The sequence below is a fragment of the Catharus ustulatus genome, chromosome 8, assembly GCF_009819885.2.
Source record: "Catharus ustulatus isolate bCatUst1 chromosome 8, bCatUst1.pri.v2, whole genome shotgun sequence".
Lineage (NCBI taxonomy): Eukaryota > Metazoa > Chordata > Aves > Passeriformes > Turdidae > Catharus > Catharus ustulatus.
The window spans coordinates 31,399,508-31,420,307 of NC_046228.1; the positions used below are offsets into that span (position 1 = coordinate 31,399,508).

General features: G+C 48.2%; 1 protein-coding gene across 1 annotated transcript; it reads right to left on the minus strand.

The window, feature by feature from the left end:
• Positions 1-978: 978 nt before the first annotated feature.
• Positions 979-20,753, minus strand: TUBGCP2 (tubulin gamma complex associated protein 2). Its single transcript, XM_033066330.1, has 18 exons — positions 20,661-20,753; positions 19,307-19,567; positions 18,523-18,651; positions 18,047-18,223; positions 15,240-15,399; positions 14,646-14,853; positions 13,846-14,045; positions 13,212-13,401; positions 12,565-12,710; positions 11,844-12,024; positions 10,741-10,921; positions 10,378-10,550; positions 9,233-9,361; positions 8,840-8,960; positions 6,828-6,971; positions 6,294-6,422; positions 5,396-5,559; positions 979-1,250 (listed from the first exon to the last, which is right to left on the minus strand). The coding sequence occupies exons 2-18, from the start codon at positions 19,454-19,456 to the stop codon at positions 1,145-1,147; spliced, it is 2,688 nt and encodes an 895-aa protein (XP_032922221.1). The 5' UTR covers positions 19,457-19,567; positions 20,661-20,753; the 3' UTR covers positions 979-1,144.
• Positions 20,754-20,800: the final 47 nt, after the last annotated feature.

Below are 20,800 nucleotides of genomic sequence, written 5' to 3' on the forward strand. Positions count from 1 at the left end.
TGGGGGCTGTCCATGAACATCTGGGAATGGTCTGTGGGGTATTGCAGCTGTGAGGGGAGGGTCTATGGGGCATAGGGGGACTGGGTCAGTGGGGTAGTGGAGGCTGCCCACAGGACACTGGGATGGGGGAATGGTCCAAGTGGCACTGGGGACTGTGTGGCCTCGGGGGGATTCCAAGGGGTACAAAGGTGGGTCCCTGGCCTGGTGGGACACGTCCTGTGGCTCTGCAGGGGGACTCAGGGCACTGGGGCGGCTGGAGCTGGGATATCAGGGCAGATAAGCCAGATAAACACGTTTGTATTTTGGGTGTTTCAAGCCAGGGCCAAGCAGGAAATGGAAATGGGCACAGACACGTGGGTGTGAATGGGATTTGGGATCAGTCATCGACGGGTGCTTAGCAGTTTGCTGTTCATTTATAAACGAACTCTCCATGACTTGTAGTGGAATTCAACACTTGCTGGTGGTCCCTACCCTCTCCCGGGGTCTCTCTCCCTGCCAAGCTGGAGGACCAGCTGTAAGCCATGGAGCACACAGCACCTGGCTCTTCCCTCCCTGCAAAGGAGGAGTGAGGGAGAGGAAGGCCAAGAGCACTGAGCCCTGTGCCCACAGCCCTCACATATCCTCAGGTTCCTGAGGCCTCCGTGTCCCTGGCACTTCCTTGGCTGCCCCTTGTTTCAGGGAGACATTTCTCTTTCTCCCTCTAGGCAGCTGCTCTCAAAGTGCCTCAGGCAATGTTTAGATTCCCCGAACTCCTCTGCTGCGGGCTTGGGGCTGGAAAGGAACTTAAAGATCACCCCGTTCCAACCCCCTACCACGGGCAGTGACACCTTCCACTATCCCAGGCTGCTCCAAGCCCTGTTCAACCTGGCCTTGGACACTTCCAGGGATGGAGCATCCACAATATTTGCACCCTGAGCTCTGTTAACAGACAAAACAACCCTGACTTTTTTTTACTTCTTGTTGTTGTTATTTAATTTATTTTACAACACACAAACACATCATTGCACAACATAGTAAAAAAACCCCAAAACACCAACAAAAGGCCGAAACATCACAAACACCTCAGGAGAGCAAACATTCCCTTGTGTCTCTGGGTTTGTTGGCAGGTTGTGGGTGGGTGTGGAGCTGCCCTGGATGGGGGAGGTCACTGGGCAGGCACAGCCAGGCGGGGCAGCAGCGGTGGAGCCTTCTGGCTGCGCTCGGCCGACATGTGCTCCAGGCGCTCCGTGTAGAACCCGTTGAAGTCCAACCTGAGGGGCAAAACACACCTGAGGAGGGGGAGGTGTGAGCAGGAACCTCCCCCAGGCACCCACACGGGATCTGTGTGCTGTGCCACGGGTGTTGGTGACACCTTTTCCGTGCCTTTGACAGGGAAATGATTCCCAAATATATGGGGAAGGACCAAATGCTCACAGCTCTTCTCCAGACCACACAGAGGTGTCCTGTGTGGACAAGGGTTCCTCAGTGTCTGTACCTTCCCAGCCACTCCCCACTGGGCACTAAAACTCCCACAGGAAACCCACACAGCACCACAAAATGCTGAGGTTTCCATCCCCACCACCTCCTGGCTAACACCAGGATGCTTCCCACGGATCCACAGTTCACCAATGCGAGCAACTGGTCAGAAGATGCTTGGCCACAGCCACAGGTGACACTTGGAAAAGCCTCTCCAAAGCACTCAACAGCAGGGATACCACAATCCCACCTCCCTGATAATCCAGAGTGATGCCACCCAGCCCCAAGCCTGCTGCCACCTTCCCATGGCAGATCCCAGAGCACCCACAGCCTGTGCAGCTCGTGCACTCGTGTGCCCTGGATCACTGAGCAAGCCCGTGAATCACACCAAAGTTACTCTCTCCCTTTCTCAAATTAGGCTGCTCCAGTACCAACTGAATGGGCACAATATTTGAGTTTCATGTTGCTTAACAACCTCACACAAACGGCAACAAATTGTTCCTTGACATTTTTTGGTGCCTGCAGAAAACAGAGCCTCGACAGATGGAATTTATCTGTTGCTCTCTCCTGGTTGAAAAGCTTTACATTGCTTTCGCCCTCGAGGAGTGGTACCAGGGAAACCTGACACCGAGGTGACAGTACTGACCAAGTTTTGATTCAAACACGAGGCCAGGACTCTTTACTTTGAGGACCTGTTCCATTTCTAAAGCTGCTTCATTCCCAGCTCAGTGACTCGCAGATTTTGCTTGGCTTCCCTTTCGGCTGTTTTTAGTTTTAAGTGATCTGTGACAACCATTTCTTCAGAATTTCTGTGGTGCTTCCTCAGTATGTGCTTACATGGCAGTTTCTTGCTTTGTGGATTCAGTGGGGTTTGCACCACTTCATGCTCTGGTGACCTACTTTGAGCTCAGTTTCCTCCAAACTGGTAAAGGAAGGATGTCTGATAACCACACTGATGTACTAGATTTCTAAGAATGTGGACTTAACTAATCTGGTTGCCAAAGCCCTCTCCAGTTAGTTCTCCTTTTCACTCCTGGGGTGTGCTGGAGTGACTGAAGAGCTCCTGCAGTTGCCAGCACTCCCAAGGAAATGGCTGGAGTGTCAGGAGAGGTTTAGGTTGGAGATCAGGGAAAGGTTCTTCCCCCAGAGGGTGCTGGGCACAGCCCTGAGCTGCCAAGCTCCAGGAGTGCTTGGACAGCAGGGATGCACAGACTGGGATTGCTGGGGTGTCTGTGCAGAGATTGGATGATCCTTGTGGGTCCCTTCCATCTCAGGATATTTTCTGATTCTATTCTATGACACACCTGAGCAGGACTTGGGCACACCAAAGATCTGCCACCTGTGAGCTCTGAAGGAAACCCCCTGCATCTCCATCTCCTATTGTTTAATGCCACAAATAAAACGCCTCAGTTATTCAGTACTACAAAATGTGTTAACAAAAAGTGTTAACTAGGATCAAATAAGTGATGAGCAAGTACCAGAACTGTGAATTTTGTTATTTATCTGACATGTTGATGATCCCTGTTGGAAAGCAGTCCCATAAAAAGGTTATAAAGTAGAAAAAAAGAGTGGTATGTCTTACAAAGTCTTCCTTATAAACTCTCTCAGTCAAATATGTTATTTCAGATGGCAACTGTCTCCACTCTGCTTCTTGGGTTCCTGTTGCCATAGAGCCCAGGCCTTGAGCCAACAATCCCTCCAACCTGAATGGGAGCTAAATGTCACCTCTGGGCATCATTGTGGGGCTTCCACCCTTTAAACCACCCCTGAGCAGCCTAGGGGATTGGAAAGGCAGGTCCCATGGCCTGTTAACATCCAGTATTTCTGCTAAGGAAATGGGGACATCTACCTTGACAGGAAAGGTCCAGCAGGTCCAATGCCTTGGTGAAGGCTCAAGTGACCTCAGAGTCCCGAATAAGGGGGGAACTTGACAGTGATGGCAGTTCTGGTGGCATAAGGACTGGGGCATGGAAATAAAGGGAGGGCAAAGCCCCCAGGCTTCCTCTGAGCCTCTGTGTGCAGCTGAGGTCACTGTCCACACCATGGACAGAAGCACTTTACCATCTGCATCATCACATTTCTCCTTTCCCCTGAAGCAGGAAGTTTGGTTTGCTGGTTGCAAAAACCAACCTCTCCATGTTTGGAAGAACCAGCTGCAGAGGTTTCACGGCTCAGGAGTCACCTGCTGGCCCCAGCTGAGCCCCCAGTGTGGGCTGTGACTGATGGAGCAGCTCCTGGCTGTGGCACCCTGGGCAGGATGCACAGCGAGGCTGTGGGGTGCAGCACCAGCTTGTCCCACTGTCCTGGCACGTGTGTGGCATTCACACCATGACAAGAGCAGGTCATTTGGTCTTCAACACTGTGCTGGCCATGTCCCCTGTGCCCTGGGATCATGGAGAGAGTTGCCATCAAGATCTCCTGGAAGGAGCACCATGAACAAGCCCCTCTGTTAGAACTTGTACAGGAGATGGTAAAAATGTTTAAAAAAAAGGATAAAGGAGGAAGCAGAGCTGGAGCACTGAGGAGCAGTAAATGCTCCTGCCTGGGTGACTCAACTGCTTGTGCTCCTGAATCTAACTTGAGTGTGGATGCTCCTGTGATACTCAGGAGTGATGGCAAACAGGGAAGAGGGAGAGCTTAAACCTGCCAGCCTTTTCCTACAGAGGGATCCTGCCTGTAACCTACAGCAGCCTGATGACGATGAACTGCCTGTCCAGGCAGATGAAGGGTGACATAAAATGTCAAGAAGCCACACCAGCCTTTCCCAAAAGGTCCTGCAGAGACCTGGCTCTCCTGGCAGGAACAGCAACCAACTGTACAGCTGGGGCCTGAACTCACAGCTACAGAAAGAATCTTTTGGAGAAATTCCAAGATGACGAGAAGACCTTTGACTTTGGTCACTTCAGAGATGGAGTGAACCAGAGTTCCCATGGCTGTGGAGGAGGGGTCCTCACCTACATTCCCATTTCAGGGACTCAGCAGCACCCAGAGGGGCAGCTCTGGTGGCTGGAAGTTCCTCCCCTGACAGCAGATGGAAGCAGGAGAGCTCAGCACACCCAGCAGCCCTGGGGCACTGCCAGGGGCTGTGTAGCCCTGTGGCAGCTGCTGGACAAGAAGTTCCCAGAAGAAAAGAACAATTGGAAGCACAGTTTCCTGTGGGAATACTTCACCTAACAGTGTTTAGAAAGTGCCAGGAATCCTGACAGCCCTGTCAGATGCTGTCAGAAATGGCAGCAGGAGGGGACAACAATCTCCTTAAAAGATAAGGGAAACATTTCCTCTCTCTCTGCTTTCAGGGGTAGCACATCTCAACAAAGGTGTGAGGGTTTCAGCCAGCCCTAAAACATATCCAGTACAGATGGGAACAGAACTTCCAGGGATTTTTTTATTGAAAAAGCAACACAGTGGTTATAAACCCAGCACCAAAACTTCCATCTGCTCTTTCCCTCTTCCCCCCTATCCTGTGTACCTGACTTTTATGTATTTCTGAAGGCATTTTGATTTCCAAGAAGCTGTTTATTTAAACAAATTCAATATGGGAACTTAAAATAGACACTTTATGATCAAACCTTCGTGTGATTTTCTCATCTTGGAATATTTAGGCTGTATTTGGAAATTGGTTTTGTTCACTGTCTCCACACCCCAGAAAAACTAACACTACATTTACAACATTAATGGACAGATTTCCCATAATTCAAAGGAGTGTGTTTTGGGGTTTTTCTAAAACCTTTGGTTGAAATGCAAAGCAGAATGGTCTGTGTTGGAAGGATCCTCAAAGACCATCTCATTCCAACCCCTGCCATGGGCAGGGACACCTTCCTGTAGCCCAGGTTGCTCAGAGCTTCAAAATATACACATTGCTCAGTGACAATGAGCATCTCCTGAGCTCAATCTGGGACCCATGGGAGGAGAAGCCACAGACAGAAAAGGCCTGGCTCACCTGTAGATGATGTTGAGCATGCTGTGCTCGCAGTCATTGGTGCTGTACACGCTCAGTTTGTCCAGCAGGTCCAGCAGATGTGTGGAGAAATTGCTGTCAAACTTGTTGATGGTGGCTTCAAAGCCAGATGTGAGGTGCAGGTTGTCAGCATGCTCTGCTAAAAGCTGCCAAGAAAAAAGGGAGTTGCCCCATGTGTTTGCTGATCTGCACTTGCCAAAGGGCTGCAATTATTCCCTCCATTCCCTAATCAGCTCAAAGATTCTGCCATCAAACTTCACAGCTGCTCAGACTCTAAAATCAATCTTTCAAAGTCCTTGGTAGCTAAAAGCCCAGCCTGGGAGAAGCCCAGAGCAGACCCCAGCTGAGTTATCCACAAATAGATGCTGCCATTGCTCATTTTCAAGCAGCAGGAAAGTAGGCAGAAAATGTGTGCTGCCCAAGACAGGCTGTGACCTCTGGAGCTCTGTGATTGCAGTGGTGATGCAGATGTAGTGCCAGAGGAGCTTCCAGAGGGACAGGAGGATCTGCTAACCACAGACTAAATTCCCCTGTGCATTTAGACAGAGAAATATGGACAGGACAGATCCCTTGGGTATGAAAGGCATGGGCTGCAAAGAGCCCCTCTCACACTCTGGGAATGGGAAAGTGGTGGCATTTCAAAGCCTGGATGTGGCTCTGCACAGCTGAAAACACAAGTAAAATCTCAAAAACCAGAGCAGGGACTGCTGTGGGAGACAGGGTCTTCAAAGCAGACTTTGAGAACTCCAGCAGCGCTCCACACTGCCCACAATTCCACAAAGATTGTGCTTTGTGCCAGAGGTGGTCCAGAAACCAGGAAGGACTATGTGCAAGTGGCCACCCAGAGTGCCAGCCAGACCAGCTGTCCCCCCTTGCCCACCTTGTTGGTCAGCTTCTTCTTGGCAGCCTCCTCAGCTCGCTCCTCCTCGGTGGGCGGGCCCAGCATGGTGCCGTGCTCCAGGGTCAGCCTCTCCATCTCACCGTCCAGCTTCATGCTCTGGGTGAACCTCTGCCAAGGGCACAGCGTTGGGGACATGGTGACAGCCCACTCCTTCCATTGTGGCAAAGCACAAGCCTCAGCTCTGCCCACCCTGCCTCCCAGGAAGGCTAACTCAGACTGAATTGTGCATGCTGACACACACATCTCCCTAAACCCACTGGAAAATGGGTTTTGGAAAAGCTGTGGGCTCCCTGATGCTGGCTGGGAGGGTCTCTACAGAGCACCACAACTTACACCTCAAAAGAGGGAATTTGGTCCATATGAACCTGATCTCCACATGGAAAAAGGATGATTTTGAGGAGTGAGAAGCCACAGGAACCCTTTGGAAGGCTGACAGAGGGAACAGAGGCAAGTCCACATGGGGCTGCCAAAGGGATGTCAGGGCTGGCAGTGGCACAGGGGGGCTGTACACACCTGCATGCAGTTGGTGAACATGACACACACAGACATCAGCTTGGAGAAGATCTTGAGCAGCTCTGGGTTGGTGAGCATGCAGTCCTTCAGGCAGTTGTCCAGGAAGCTGGTGTGGTGGCTCAGGACATCATCAATGTTGGATGCCTGTGACAGGACAGCCCAACAATGCCAAACCAAACCAGGGCTGCTGTGCTACTCTGTCCCAGAGCTCCATCCCAGCCCCAAAGCTCCATCCCAGTACCCTGCCTCTGACAGGCACCTCTCAGAGTGAGAAACTCCTCGTGCACCTCCCAGAAACATCCCCAGATGGAGACTGTATCTACATTACTGCCTTCAGCAGCCCCTCACAGGCTTTAAACCTTTGATTTGTCACACCACCTCCCCACAGATCACCCAAGCCTCCCCCTGGAAAGGATGGAGTTATCTGCTTTATGAACTTGCATTTACTTTGTTTTTAAATCTGCTTGGCATGGCCATTCCCACCTTCACAACCTCAGTAAAGTCAGCAAAAACAAGAGGAGATGAGAGAAACCAATCAAAGAATCTTAAATGACTAATAAACTTATCATTAAAACATACAGGCTTTTCAGAAATATGCTTTAGGAACTGGGACATGCAGTGTTGAGAGGATTCTGTAAGATTTTTGTTCATCTCTGCTACTCCAACAGGCTGTTGTGGTCCTGAGTTTTAAATTATAAACTGAGTTTTAAATGATCAAACTCTCTCTCACTCTGCACAGTTATGGGACATGGTGAAGCTCAGAACACAAATCAAGCTTAGGAAAGAACCAGAGTACTAAAATTGCCATGGTATCCACACTGCTCCAGCAGGACCAATGCAGGAAACCCCTCCCACATCCCTTCAAGCTACTGCAGAAGAGGGATAAATTCAGCTTTCTAATGCAATGGAGATGATGATGAAGTTGTGTTGATAAAGACAATGATGTTGTGAAGATGAAGATTTTACACAATTTCAGGATGAGAACCTTATCTTCAAGTGAAAATGCACAAGAGAGAAGTGTAGCACCATGAGGCACTACATGAGACCAGTGAGGATCATCCTTTTCCCCCCTAAAATTCAAATGAAAGGAGAAAACAGGGGGAGGATAACTTCAACAAGGCCTCCATGCAAGTAAAGTCAACTGAGTGATATATTTTGCAAACCTGAACTTGCAACAAAATTAAGAAATAAGTACAATTCCCACATTCTCCAGGAGCTTGACATATGAACCCTTCTCATTAAGGAGTTCTTGCCAAGAACATGCAGAGACACTCCTGTGAATTCTCCAGAAAAAACATGACAGGGCATCAAAAACTGTTGGTTAGCTGACCCCAAAACAACTCCTCAGGGCACAGTAAGAACTAAGGCAGGATCAGTTGATGCTGAAGATGCACAAGGGCCATCAGACAGCTGCCCAGAGAGCTGATTGCAGGGGTGTTGGGTTGTCTGGTACCTCAGATGAATGTTTTCCATGGTGTAAGAGAAAAAAGATGTGCAACCCAGAAGTGTCTGATCACAGGGTGGCTACCAGAGGGAATAATAATAATAAAAATAATAATAATAATAAAAAAATAATAATAATGGCCTTTTTGATACCAAACATTCCCAGCATGCCTGTCCTTGGCAGTTTCAAGGAAGGAAAAGCACAGGCTCTACTTCTAAGAGGACTTTAACTCAACCAAGGAATCAGCTGGAGATGCCTGGACCGGTTTATGATCTTTGCACTCTGCATCCACCTTCCTTTTCCACAGCTCTCTTCCTCCTGTGTATGGGAATGCTGAAGAAAAACCTCCCTTTATATAACAGGGAGCAGAGTGTGAGCTGGGCAGACAGGGGGATGCAGCACAGGAAGGAGATGTATGACTAATCAAGCAGGAAGGTGGTGCAGAACAGCAGCACTCTGCAGCGTGGCAGCAACAGCAGCTCCCAGCTATTTAAATGCCTCCAACAAAATCCACAGACACCTGCAGCCACTGGAATTAGGCATTACATTTGTTAAGACTTTCACTCACCAGCTTCAGGTTCTTCTCCAGAATGTGCCATGTTGGCTCCATCACTTCAAACATCATGTAATACTGGATATTCTGCACGAAATTCAGCATCCGCTGCCGCAGTGTGAAAGCACCAGCAAACCTAGGGGAGAAATCACACCCACACAGCTCAGAGCTAGCAAATGCCACGGAGAACTATCACCAGGCTTGCACAGCCAAGCACAGCTAAATATTTCTGTCCTAGCAAATGCCTTGCTGCAGTGTGAGAGGGATTATAAAGTCACTGCAAACCATCTCTGATTATTTTCCATGGCTTTACCTCAATTAGCAGTCAGAGTTTGAACCTGTCAGAGACTTCAAATATCTGCTTATATAAACCTAAAATTTTGATATTAAAAACAAAAAAGGCTGTACCACTTAGCTGAATGCAGGGAGAATTGCTTGGCTGTCTTATTGCTGATCCAAACGTTGCACAGCTGCCTTTCCACGTGCTTGCAGTAGAACATGTGTCTGAAAAGCATCTGGTACCTTGTCAGTGCTTTCCTGGAAAGAAAGGAGAGGCCCATGCAGATGAAGGCCTGTTCTGATTGACAGACTAAGCTGTGAAGGCTGAGGCTGCTCAGAGGTAAAGAGACTCTACACAATGTGTTCCTCACACCTGATCTGTGCTGAACCGAAGCAGGGGAGTCACATTTGCAACCATCCCAAAGAATTCCTCTCCAAGGAGACCCTCCTCCGTATTTCCTGCCAGTGCCTCCATGACCAGCCTCCTTAATTCCCTCGAGCTCCATGCAGGGGTCACTCACACAGGGGCTGGGAGGGAAGGTTCAGACACTGTGGTCCTGCACCCACCGCGCTGAGGCTACGATGGTCACTCAAGAATTCACCAGGATTTTAGAATTCACCCAAGAATTTAGCAAAGGTTTTTCAAAAAAGGGGAGGCAAAGCTGTAACCAAGCTACAGGCAGCATTACCCCACCAGCAATGCACTGTCACAAGCAGATGGGGCTGCTTATTTATAGCTCTGGGACTGGATTCAGGTCTGTGCTCAGACACTTCAGCGTAGGTGTGTGCAGAGCTCCAGTCGATACAGTTCAGGAAACCTTACCAAATCCTATTTTCACTTCCACAGCTACCACCAGAGCTAACACACTCTGCTGGGAAGGAAGAGACAAAATTCCAAAAGCGTCACGTCGTTAGGAAAGTCTCATCGGTTCAATGGAATTTTTAGAGGGGAAATTAAGGGAGGAGTTAATTGCTGTCACTCTCTTCATGCAATGCTGCTTGTCCCATTTGCTTGTGCCTTACAGCAGTGTTTCTCCAGGGAAACAAGAGGCAAATTCCTGCAGAAAAATGAACCCTTCCATCCCTCACAACTCAGTTAAATGCAAAATAGCCTGTTGCAGTAGCAACAGCCTGTACCCTTTGAGTCTGCAACCAGGGATACCAGAAAGTGTGTTCTTCCCTGCTCTCCAGGTTTGAGGAATGTTTGATTCTGGCATGGAAAACCTCTTGTGAGAGTACATGCCTGTTTTTCTCTCAGTGGATTGATGCCTAACCTGTTTATGATGAGGGACAGAGGCCATTTCACGATGTAGTCAAAGGAAAAAGCCTCCAGGCCACTGAGGGTGAGCTCTGTGGGCTCTGCACTGATGATGGCCTTCTCCTGCTTTGTTTCTATGGCCAACACCCTCAGGAGCTGAGTGATGAGGTCATGGGGCATCAAGTCAATCTGGAAGATAAGAGCAGGGAAAAAATGAAGCTACAGGACAACCACAACTGCTGTGGAACAACAGGTAAGGTGCCCACGGGCAGAGTCACTGTCCATTCATCACACCAGCTTAGGAAGCAGCAGGTTCTCCCCAAACCATGGCAGGCCTTCTGCTCAAAGTCAGTTCTCTTCTGCTTCCACCCATTCTCACCTTTAAATCATCCTTGAAAGGGTCAGTGTTGGCTGTGCTCATTCTCAGGGCTAATTCCAGCAGAGCCTCCAGCCTCGTCGTTATGATGTCGTCTACAGGCTTCTTGAGTTCCTCCTCTGTCAGATCCATGAAGTGAACAAAAAAGTCCCCTTGATCCATCAGGAAATAGTGTTTTATAGATCTGCTCAAGAAAATGAAGGGACAATTGGTTACTTTTCTTAAAGCCCAGGTTAATCCATATCAAACCTAAAGGAACAAATGCAATTAATTCAACGAGCCTGTGGGGCTTGATCACAAAATGTTTCTCTTTCTGGAGAGCACACAGCCATAAATAACTAGTTTGGAGACTAGTCTTTTATGGATGTCTCCTCCTCCCTACTTCCTCAGTCAGGACACTTCTGTGTAGTCAGATCAGGGCTGCTGCTGTTCTTTTTTTTGCCTAGAAAAATGCAAAAAAATCCCTAAGTGTGCTGGGTGCAGGCTCCTACTGTTGTCCTGAACAACTCCCAGATCTCCTCCAGCCAAGGGGCAGCTGCCAATTCTGAGCAGAATACTGACCTCCTCTCAATGAACAAATATCTGTGCTGATTTTTTTTAAAATCCAGCAGACTTTTGCTCCAACAGGATACATAAATTTTGATTTTCACCTGGCATCAGGAAGAGATACCTGCAGTGGGCACGGAGCTTGGAAGTAGCTCTGAGGTGAGCCTGAGGATTAACCAAGTGCCTGGCCAGAGACCACACATGACAACTGCAGGCTTTGGAGTAAAAATAGGAGCACAGCCATAACACACTGTGGCTCCAGACTCCTGATCTGACTGGGCTAGACAAAGCCCTGATCTAGTTTTGGCAACAGCCTTCCAAGGAAGTTGGACCAGAGAACCCCAGACATCTTTCCCACTCAACATTTCTGTAATTTTAGATTTTACTTTTTTCCCTCTTCAGGGAAAAAAACCAAAATCTTGTTTTTTAGGTCAACCTTTCTAAATGGAAATAGAGAGAACACCTTGGTAATATCCCAAGAGAACAGAGCTAACTTCAAAAATGAATGTCCCTTAGCAGAACCAATCTATTTATCACGCATTTAGTAAAATAAATCCAACCTTAGGTGAGCCACTAGCTCTTTCTCCTCCATCAGGAAGTCCAGAAGAACTTTGCTGGCATAGTTATATGCTTTTTCTATTTGTTCCACATAGGCTCTCTCTTTTAAAGTGTAGATGACCTCTTTGGCCACAGGGCAGGTGACGTCTCGCCCACATTCCCGCACAACATTTAAATATTTCCCTGAAATTAAAAAGAGAGAATGTCCATACTCATACTTGCTGTATAGCCAACAGGAAAACTTCCACACCACTCCCTGAGAGTGCTGAGAAATGTTTACACTATGTTGTGCTGAAAGAATTTAGGCACCTTTCAAAAGATGATACAGAATTCTGAAATAGGCACCTGGTATCACATTTAAGGAGATTTAGAAATGTTTTTGTTTCCCAGTGGTGACAAAACATCTCTACAGGTGGCCTGAGGCTCTGCAGATCTGTTGCTCTGCTTCACAAGTCACTTTTGGAGGGTTTTGTACAATGGTAAGAGGTTGAATGCTTGAATTAGCACTCAGATAGTCAAACCTCAGCTGCCCAGCTCCATCCAGCTAAAAAACCTACCCACAAAACAGCAGTGAGACAGACAGCTCCCCTTGCTGCTGGGCTCCTGTGTTGTTTTATTTACAGGAATTGGGGTTCTTTTGAAATCTGACTCTTCCAATGCTCCCAATTCAGCTGGACAACCCCATGAAGTGGCAAGGCACGGTGACATTTCCTTTCTCTTTACCTGTGCTTAGGATCTTGTCAGCCATTTTCTGCAAGAAGGAGGGAATCTGCTGCTGAACAACAGTGTATCTCTGATCCCAGTACTTGTCATTATAGTCCTCCTGAATCTTCTCCTTCTGCAGCTCATGCTCCTCCACCATGAACTCACTGGACAGTTAAAGCAGATGTTTAGGGGTAGGGAGTGGTACAATGAGTGGTACAAACTTTTGTAGACCTGCAAACTGGTAATGTGATCTATCAGAAATAAGGTCTCATAAGGACACATCCCATCAAGAACTGAAATTAGTCTGTATGTGAAGCAAGAGGAAAAGCATTATGCAGTGTCTCTGATGATCTGCAATGAGAAACAGAATTCTACAGAGTTCATAAACCAAGGCTAAAGATTATCTGTTTGTCAGTGCAGGGGTGAGGAAGACATTAATTTCATATATTTTATCTTCAGCTTTGCCCCCACCTTAGGATTCTGAAAATGTGGGAAACAGAAATGTTGCATAAACTATCAGATACAGCAAAATGCTTCAAATGATTCTACAAAAGCAAAAAAAAAACTTCCAAGAGGGTTGTTTTCCTGGGTGATGCAGACTTGACAAAGCATATCAGTATTTCTGAAGTTTTGCATTTCATTTTCATTGCTTAACTGTTCTTTACCTGTATGGATCATTAATGATGCCTCTATATATCCACTTTTCCAGGATTTCAAAGTAAGGCACGCTGGCTGCCTTGGTTAAATAGAGGCACAGCTCCTGGGCCTGGCTGTCCCCTGTGTAATTGAAAGTCTTGTCATGGAGCAAGCTCAGGGTTGATCCTCCCATACACTCACCCTTATCCACAGAAGTAGCTGGAATTGAAAAAATACCAACATGAGACACTTACATCCTGAAAAGTCCTGAAACAAAACCCTAAATGGTCCCCAGACTGGACATGGCCCCCTGAGCAGCCTGTGCAGCTGTAATCAAGAGGATGGACTATGAATTTCAGGGATTCCTTCTGGTTGTACACCCACACAGAGCTGGAGAGGAGTTTGGAAGGCAGCGGTGGTGGATACAATTTGATGGAAGGGCAAGGGCACAGAGGAGCCTCCTGACAGCTCCAAAGGCACATTCAGCCCTAGAACCTGAATGCTCTTCTCCAGAAGTGCAGTGCCCTCACAAGTACAATTCCCCTGGGCTTTCTTTAACAAAGCAAGAAATCAAAATTTCATTACACATGCCCTGCCTGTTTGGCTACTCTGCACGGTTCTCACAAGCTGGCAAAATGTAAGGGCTGTATTTTGGATATTTACCCAGTGAAGCCAGAATCTCCAGGGTCCTCATTGTGGGCTGGATGTAAAACCACAGCTTCTGCAGTGACAGAAGGCCCTGTCTCTGAAGATGCTCCAGCTGGGTAATTAATATCATGTATTCCTTGATTAGAGTCCGCATGGCCGCAGCCAGAGCATGATTCACCTGTCCATACTCAAAGGAAGACTTCTCCTCTATAAACCTGCAAAAAGCAAAATAAAAGCTTTTTCAGGCAATGTAACTTGTGTAATTTTCAGGAACTTCTGCCTTCAGGATGCTGTGCAGGCACACCAGTAGATCCTGTGCTGGAAAGCACACCAGTCCCTCTCCCTTATTTCCCATCCCAGAAGGGAAATTTGAAGGGAAAGCTGTGGGAAGATGTTTCCTCTCCAGCCTCAAGGGAACTAGAATCATTTGAAAAAGCACTGTGTAGAAAGTGAGAACCAGCACACAAAGGTTCTCTCAGTCCCAGACGCCCAGAGGGGAGGAAAAAGCAGGAAATATGGGGAAACTCACAGCAGAATGGGAAGAGAAGACAGAACAGGCAGACATATCCTAACTGCATTTTACCTGAAGTTGCCAAGGCTAAGAGTGGAAAGAACAAAGGTGTGTGAATGAAAAAGTGAACTGGAAGCACAGAGGAAAGAAGGGGAAGGGGAAGGGGATGTAGCTAAAACTGACCCCAATAAATTGTAACACATTTTATACCCCCATAGTTTAAATTAAAGTTAACACCTGCACAATGGCAGATTCTCTGCTCTCACAGGAGAGCCTCCTCCCCTGACAAAAGCCAGCTCAGTACCTGGTGACAGCAGAGTAACTTGCTGCCACAGGAAGGATCCTGGTCACCAACTCCTTGATGGACAGATCCAGGTTTGGATCGAGGGAAAAGGCTCGGTTCTGCCGGCCCACCAGGGCCTGTGCTGTGATGTACCTTCCATCCACACCAATCAGAACGTACAGCAGGTCCTCCACAATCATGGACTCCTGGGAGGCTAATGGCAAAGTGCCTGTTTCCAAACAGGAGACAAAAAAGGACACAATGTGCCATCATCCACCTGTTTCAGTCTTGTACCTTGCTCTCCTGGAGAACAGAATCCTTTGCTCACTTTTACCCAAATCCAGAAGGCAGGATCAGACATCCAGTGCCAACAGAACACCAGCCACAGCTCCTGGTGCTGATCCTTCCACCCAAAAGGGCCCAGCTACTTCCAACACCAACAAATTCCCCAACATCCTTGCTGCCAAAATATTCAAACACCCAGAAAACAGCTCAAATACAGTCACACAAAAAAAAAAAAGTGCCAAGTTTTGCTGACTGTGAACATCTGAACAGCATTTTGGTATGAGAACAAAACACTACAAATTCATGCAATTTTCCCTGTGTTTCTCATACCTATTGGTACTGTTGTGTCAGTGCTTAGACTGGTGCCAATTAAGAAATCTCCAATAAGTGCAGGTCTCTCATACACCCAGGATGGAAATACTGGAATGGGCTGACCAGAATTCTTCTTGTTCTGCTTATCCCGGAGGATTTTTCGTGTAAGCTCAAGAGGCTGTTGGAAAAAGAGAGAGAGGGAAAGAAAGGAAAAATCAGGAGACTTCCAGAAGTCCAAGAAATGTTTAATTCCAAGTACAAATTGACTGCAAACTGATTGAAGGACTTGAGAACAGAAAGCAGAACAGCTGGTATTTGAGTAGCATACTGTAGGGTTTAATCTCCTAGTACCACCCAGTCTGTTTGCCCCACTGCTGCAAAAAATGCGTATTTTTTAAAGATTTGACCTTTTTTTGTGGGGGTACATCAAATAATGCCTTTCTGCATCTGTCCACAGTGGCCTGGGTGCTGGGGTACACCCAGGGAAGCAGAATGGGGACATGCAAAACCACCAGCCAGTGGTTACTGGTTTGGAGAGAGCACCACCTGAAAGCAGCAGATTCCTTCCAGAAGCACCAACATCCTATTCCAGGGGCACTGAACACCTCTGAACTCAGTGCCAAATGCAACCCAGACAAATCCACCCACAGAGAGCTGGAAAATGATGGAGTTTTTTTGCTCTGAGTGGGAGTTGGCGAAGGAAGTGAGCTCTTGAAGACTGAAAGACTTTCCACCCCCAGCTCTGACATTAAAATAAATGGAGTGCAAGATCAATCATCAGCTGGGGAAGCTTGTGAGATGCACAACCTACATGAACATTTGGAGCCCCAAGTGCACAAACACAGGGCTGATGAAGGCCATTTCTGAAACTCCACAGATGTGTGTGTGTGAAAAGGGATATGTACAGGCTCATTTCTCTGTCTTATTTACATCATGTGTGGGTGATCTGCTAAAAGGACCTCGATTTCCTCTGCTCCTCTAACAGAACTGGCACTTTCATATGGAGAAATGGGAAGCATCAAGCAAGCTGCCAGCAATTCAAAGGATGGCTAAACCCCACATGAAACTGCAAACCTCAGTTGGCTGTATGAGTATGGTCTGCCTGGGAGAAGGGCAGCCACCAGTAGGTCTTCCCAAATGGCAAGCAGAAAAAATTACTTCACTGAGAGAGTGGTAAATCATTGGAACAAGCTCCCCAGGGTAATGGTGGTGTCACCACCTCTGGAAGTGTTCAAAACAGGAGCAGAAATGGTAGCACTTAAATGGGAACACTTAACTTTCCCCACCTCGATGAAACCTGGACCAAAACTGGTCTAAGCAGTAACTCCAGTTACTGCATGATCTCTCTGACAGTGCCAAGCAATCCCAGGGCAGATGGCACAGCACTTGTGGCACTGGTGACAAAGCACCTGTCCCAGGGGCATGAATCACCTTCTCTCTGCAACTTGAAATTTAGGTCACTGTCACTACAGGCTTCAACAGCAGCCTGGAGAACTCCCAGGGCTGAAAACACAGCCCTCAGGTGACACCTCAGCACCCCTGGCAGAGGGGGGAATTTGCCACTGTCATGCTTAGAAACCTGCATCTGACATGGTGAGCAATGGCAGTGCCAACACCCCTGGAGGGAGAGGAAGGGCTCGTCTCTGAGGTCCATGAACACCTCCAGCTCCATTTGTGACCCTCATGGACACAAGATCTGTGTCAGAGGCTGAGCAGACCTAACACTTCCAAGGAATGTCCTCCTGTCCCAGCCCATCAGGGCCTTTTAACACAGTTCCAGCTCTTTAAGTGTGAAGAGACTACAAATGGAGCAGCAGGGAAGCACAGATCTTGGCTTGTGATGGCATTTCAATCCTTCTGGCTGTGAACTGCACATCCCAGAGAATGGCACTTCCAGGTCTTTCCTCTTTTAGCAAGTTCACACATAAATCCTGGTAAGATCAGTTATCTCACTGGAAATTCATCTTCCCCTCATGATCTAAATCTCCCACTTGGCTCAGATTGTCTGTGAAGGATCTGGATGAGTCAGGCCCAGTGCCTGTGCAGTATTTCAGTGTATGTGGGACCAGGCTGGTCTCACCATTGCTGACAGGGTGAGAGGTTGGACCCTTTGTTTAGGATTTCAGTTCTCCACCATCACATTCACACAAGGCCCTTCAAGCCCAGAGGCCCAAAGCATGGCACATGGAAGGTCCATCCCTCTTTCCATTGAGGGCCTGAAGTGATCTGAGGCTTGTCCCCTGTTAGATTTTGCTGACCAGACATGAGAAGGCACTATGGACCTCTGAGCATCTTCTCTTTCCCCTCTGAACAAAGAACTCTCCATATACTGCCAATATCCTTATTTTGACCCACAAATTTTTCACCATATTTTTTCCCCCTCCCTGCCCTGTTTGTCAGGTCAAGCCACCACAGTACAGTTTTTTATACGAATAACAACAGGAAACAGAATTTGGGATTTAAATAATAAATTGCCCTTTTGCACTCTGACTTCACAACCTACAGATGCTAATGAAATGTTTGCCAAGCTTGCATCTCCAGCTGTTTTTCCTCTTCCTTTCTGTCTTTTCCATGATGCCAGGTTGCTCCAAGCCCTGCCCAACCTGACCTTGGACACCTCCAGGGATGGAGCAGCCACAGCTGCTCTGGGCAGCCTGTGCCACAATTTAACTGTGAATTTAAGCTCAGAATAACCTCAAAGAATTTAACCTTAACTGACTAGAACAGAAAAAGGTCACTCTTACTAAGAACAGCACCAAGACTTGATATGATCTGAGTAAGAAAAGGGAAGATTTTGTGCCCAGAGCTTGGGAAGGGCTTTGTACCTGCTGTGCACTGGAGCTGGCCGTGACACTGCCGAGCTGCTTGCGCAGCTCCTCCAGCTCCTGCAGAGACATCTTGGAAGTGGATGAGGGGATGGAAAAATTCGTGCTGCTGCTGGTGGCTGCGTTTGCTGCGAGCTCTGCCCTTTCTTTAGCATTTTGTTGCAGGTAGTGGAGTGTCTGTACGAACAAAGACAAGATTTTGTGAATGTTGGTCAGCATAATCTAAAGCAAGAAACACATGACCATACCCTGGCTGTACTGAATCTAACCACAGATCTCTCTGTCCCAGTTTTCCACGTCTTTGTGAATTATATCAAGAGAAGCAGAACTCTCTGTAGGGTTTTAATAACACAGTAAAAGCTAGAACTGGTTATTTGTTGATTTCTACAGATTTCACTGAACTTTACCACCAGCTGTGCTTGAAATCATTGCATTGCTGCTACTCTTCAAAATCCGTTTCTAAATGAGGAACCAACCTCTTTGTCTTCAGTGAGTTTGGACAGCAGATAAACTAAAGAATCCAGATGTCTCGTGTTTTTAGACTTCAGCTCATCGTACTTCTTTAAAAAATCTTCAGGAGTTCGAGAAAACTCTGCTATTTTCACCTGTAAAACACCACATTAATATTAAATGGAGTTAAATTAAAACTAAATGGAATTAGAGCACACAAGCAGCTCAGGCTGTGAAGATGCAAAATTTCAGAGTCAGAGACTTCCTGGCACTTAGAGGTTGACTGGTGGATTGCTTTTAAAAATGAAAACAAAAAGCAGTCTTACAGCCATAAAAGTATGTCTGGTCATGAGTGTCAGGTTTTAATCTCTAAAATCTGGGTCATATTCAAAAGAAAAAAGTCAGGTGCTAGTCATATAATTGCATTTTATACAATTTTCATAGAGGTGATCTTGTTCCACCCCCTGCCACAGGCAGGGACATCTTCCACTATCTCAGGCTGTTCCAAGCCCTGTCCAGCCTGGCCTTAGACACTTCCAGGGATCCTGGGGCAGCCACAGCTTCTCTGGGCACTCTGTGCAGGCTGCCACCTTCACAGGGAACAATTTCTTCCTAATATCCTACAAAACACCCTCCTTCTTTGAACTTGCCCCCACCCCAGTCCCGACAATCATTTTCTCACACCAACCCTCATGGATTTTACCTCTCCCTGCCAGACTTCACACCATGAGCAGTGACCCCAGATCTGACCACCCCCTGTTTTTTTTTCCTTTCCTCCTTGCCCAAGAGAGCAGGAGGAGGCGGGAGGACCTTGGCGCTGTGCGCAGAGACGTTGGTGGTGACGTAGGGCGTGCGGTTCTTCTGCAGCAGCTCGATGTAGACCTCGGCGCCCTCGCCGCCGTGCACCCGCAGCAGGCTCAGCAGCTCGTTCACGTCGTGGTGGATGCGGAACTCGCTCATGCTCCCGGCTCGGGCCACCAGCCCTGGGGACACGGCAACCAGGGCTCACCACACTGCTCCCAGGGGAAACATCCCCGCCAGGGGGACGCTGCTGGAAGGTGGAGATGTTGGCTGGGACAAAGGAGGAGGAAGTGAACAAAACAGGAACACTCCTTGTATGGTTTGGAGCTCAAAGCTCATCTCATTCCAGCCCCTGCCATGGGTAGGCACACTTTCCACTATCCCAGGCTGCTTAAAATCCCAGCAGAGGATTTTTTCATCTCAGAAAGAACTCTGGTTGGTGTCCTGACAGGCTGCTGCTGCTCCTGAAATCACTCCAAAGCAGTTCTGCCCAAGTTTAGGGGTCTTCCTATTCCACTGCCCACTTTACTAACTTCACTCAAACCCTGCAGATCATTTAAATAATAACTTTAATAGTGTCACAGAACCCTGAGGTGAGATCAGCAGGTCAGAGCCAAGTACTAAAATACCCAGGTTGTGGGGTCAATCCTGGAATGGGCCATTCACGTAAGAGTTGGACATGATGATCCTTGTGGGTCCCTTGCAACTCCGAATATTCTGTGATTCTGTAAATCAGAAGTAAGACCCCTGAGTCCGGAGTCATGGAAATAAATAAGGAGTTTTATGTGACACCCTGCACAGATGGTATCAAGCAGATACAATCCAGATCCATGTATCAAGCACAAGGACACACTTTTGTTTTGCCAAGATCATGGAATCACTTAGGTTGGAAAGGATCCCTTGGTCCATCTCTCCACTCAAAATTAGACACAAATTAGAACAGGCTGTGTAGGGCCTGGTCCAGCCCGAGCTTAATAAAGGCTCAGGTTCCCCCACCACTTGGGGCCCTGATCCTACTGGGATTTCCCGCGGGCTGAAGCGCCTGAGGGTCAGGGGTGCAGGGAATGAAGAGAAACTGCAGGAGCTGGGCCGGACATGAGGAGGTGCCTGCTTGGGGCACCGGCACAGCCGCAACCTGGGACACGCGGACGGGCCCCGGGCAAACAGCGGTGGGATCCCCATCCCGGGATGACCCGACGGCCCCCAGACACCGGCTGCGGGTCCCACTGCGTCCTCTGCAGCTCGCCTGGAGCGACGCTCGGGGCCGGACAGCACTCATCCGCGTCCTGCTCCGTTCCGTCTCATCCTCCACAGCCCACCCTGCCCTACTCTAGGTATCCATGGCACCCCATCCCATCCCTACCTGCCCGCCCGGAAGTGCCGCCGCTGGCGCCGGGAAAGCGCGCCCCGCGCATGCGCAGTACGCACAGCGGAGGCGGGCAGATGGTCCCGCGCACGCACTGGACACACGGCGGAGGCCGGCAGAGGGTTATGCGCATGCGC

Coding starts and splice junctions, on each gene's coding strand:
- TUBGCP2 (XM_033066330.1), bottom strand. CDS start 19,456: ATGAGCGAGTTCCGCATCCACCACGACGTGAACGAGCTGCTGAGCCTG. Junction 12,711..13,211: donor ATCATTAATGATCCATACAG/GTAAAGAACAGT, acceptor TTAACTGTCCAG/TGAGTTCATGGTGGAGGAGC. Junction 10,551..10,740: donor CTTTCAAGGATGATTTAAAG/GTGAGAATGGGT, acceptor CTTATCTTCCAG/ATTGACTTGATGCCCCATGA.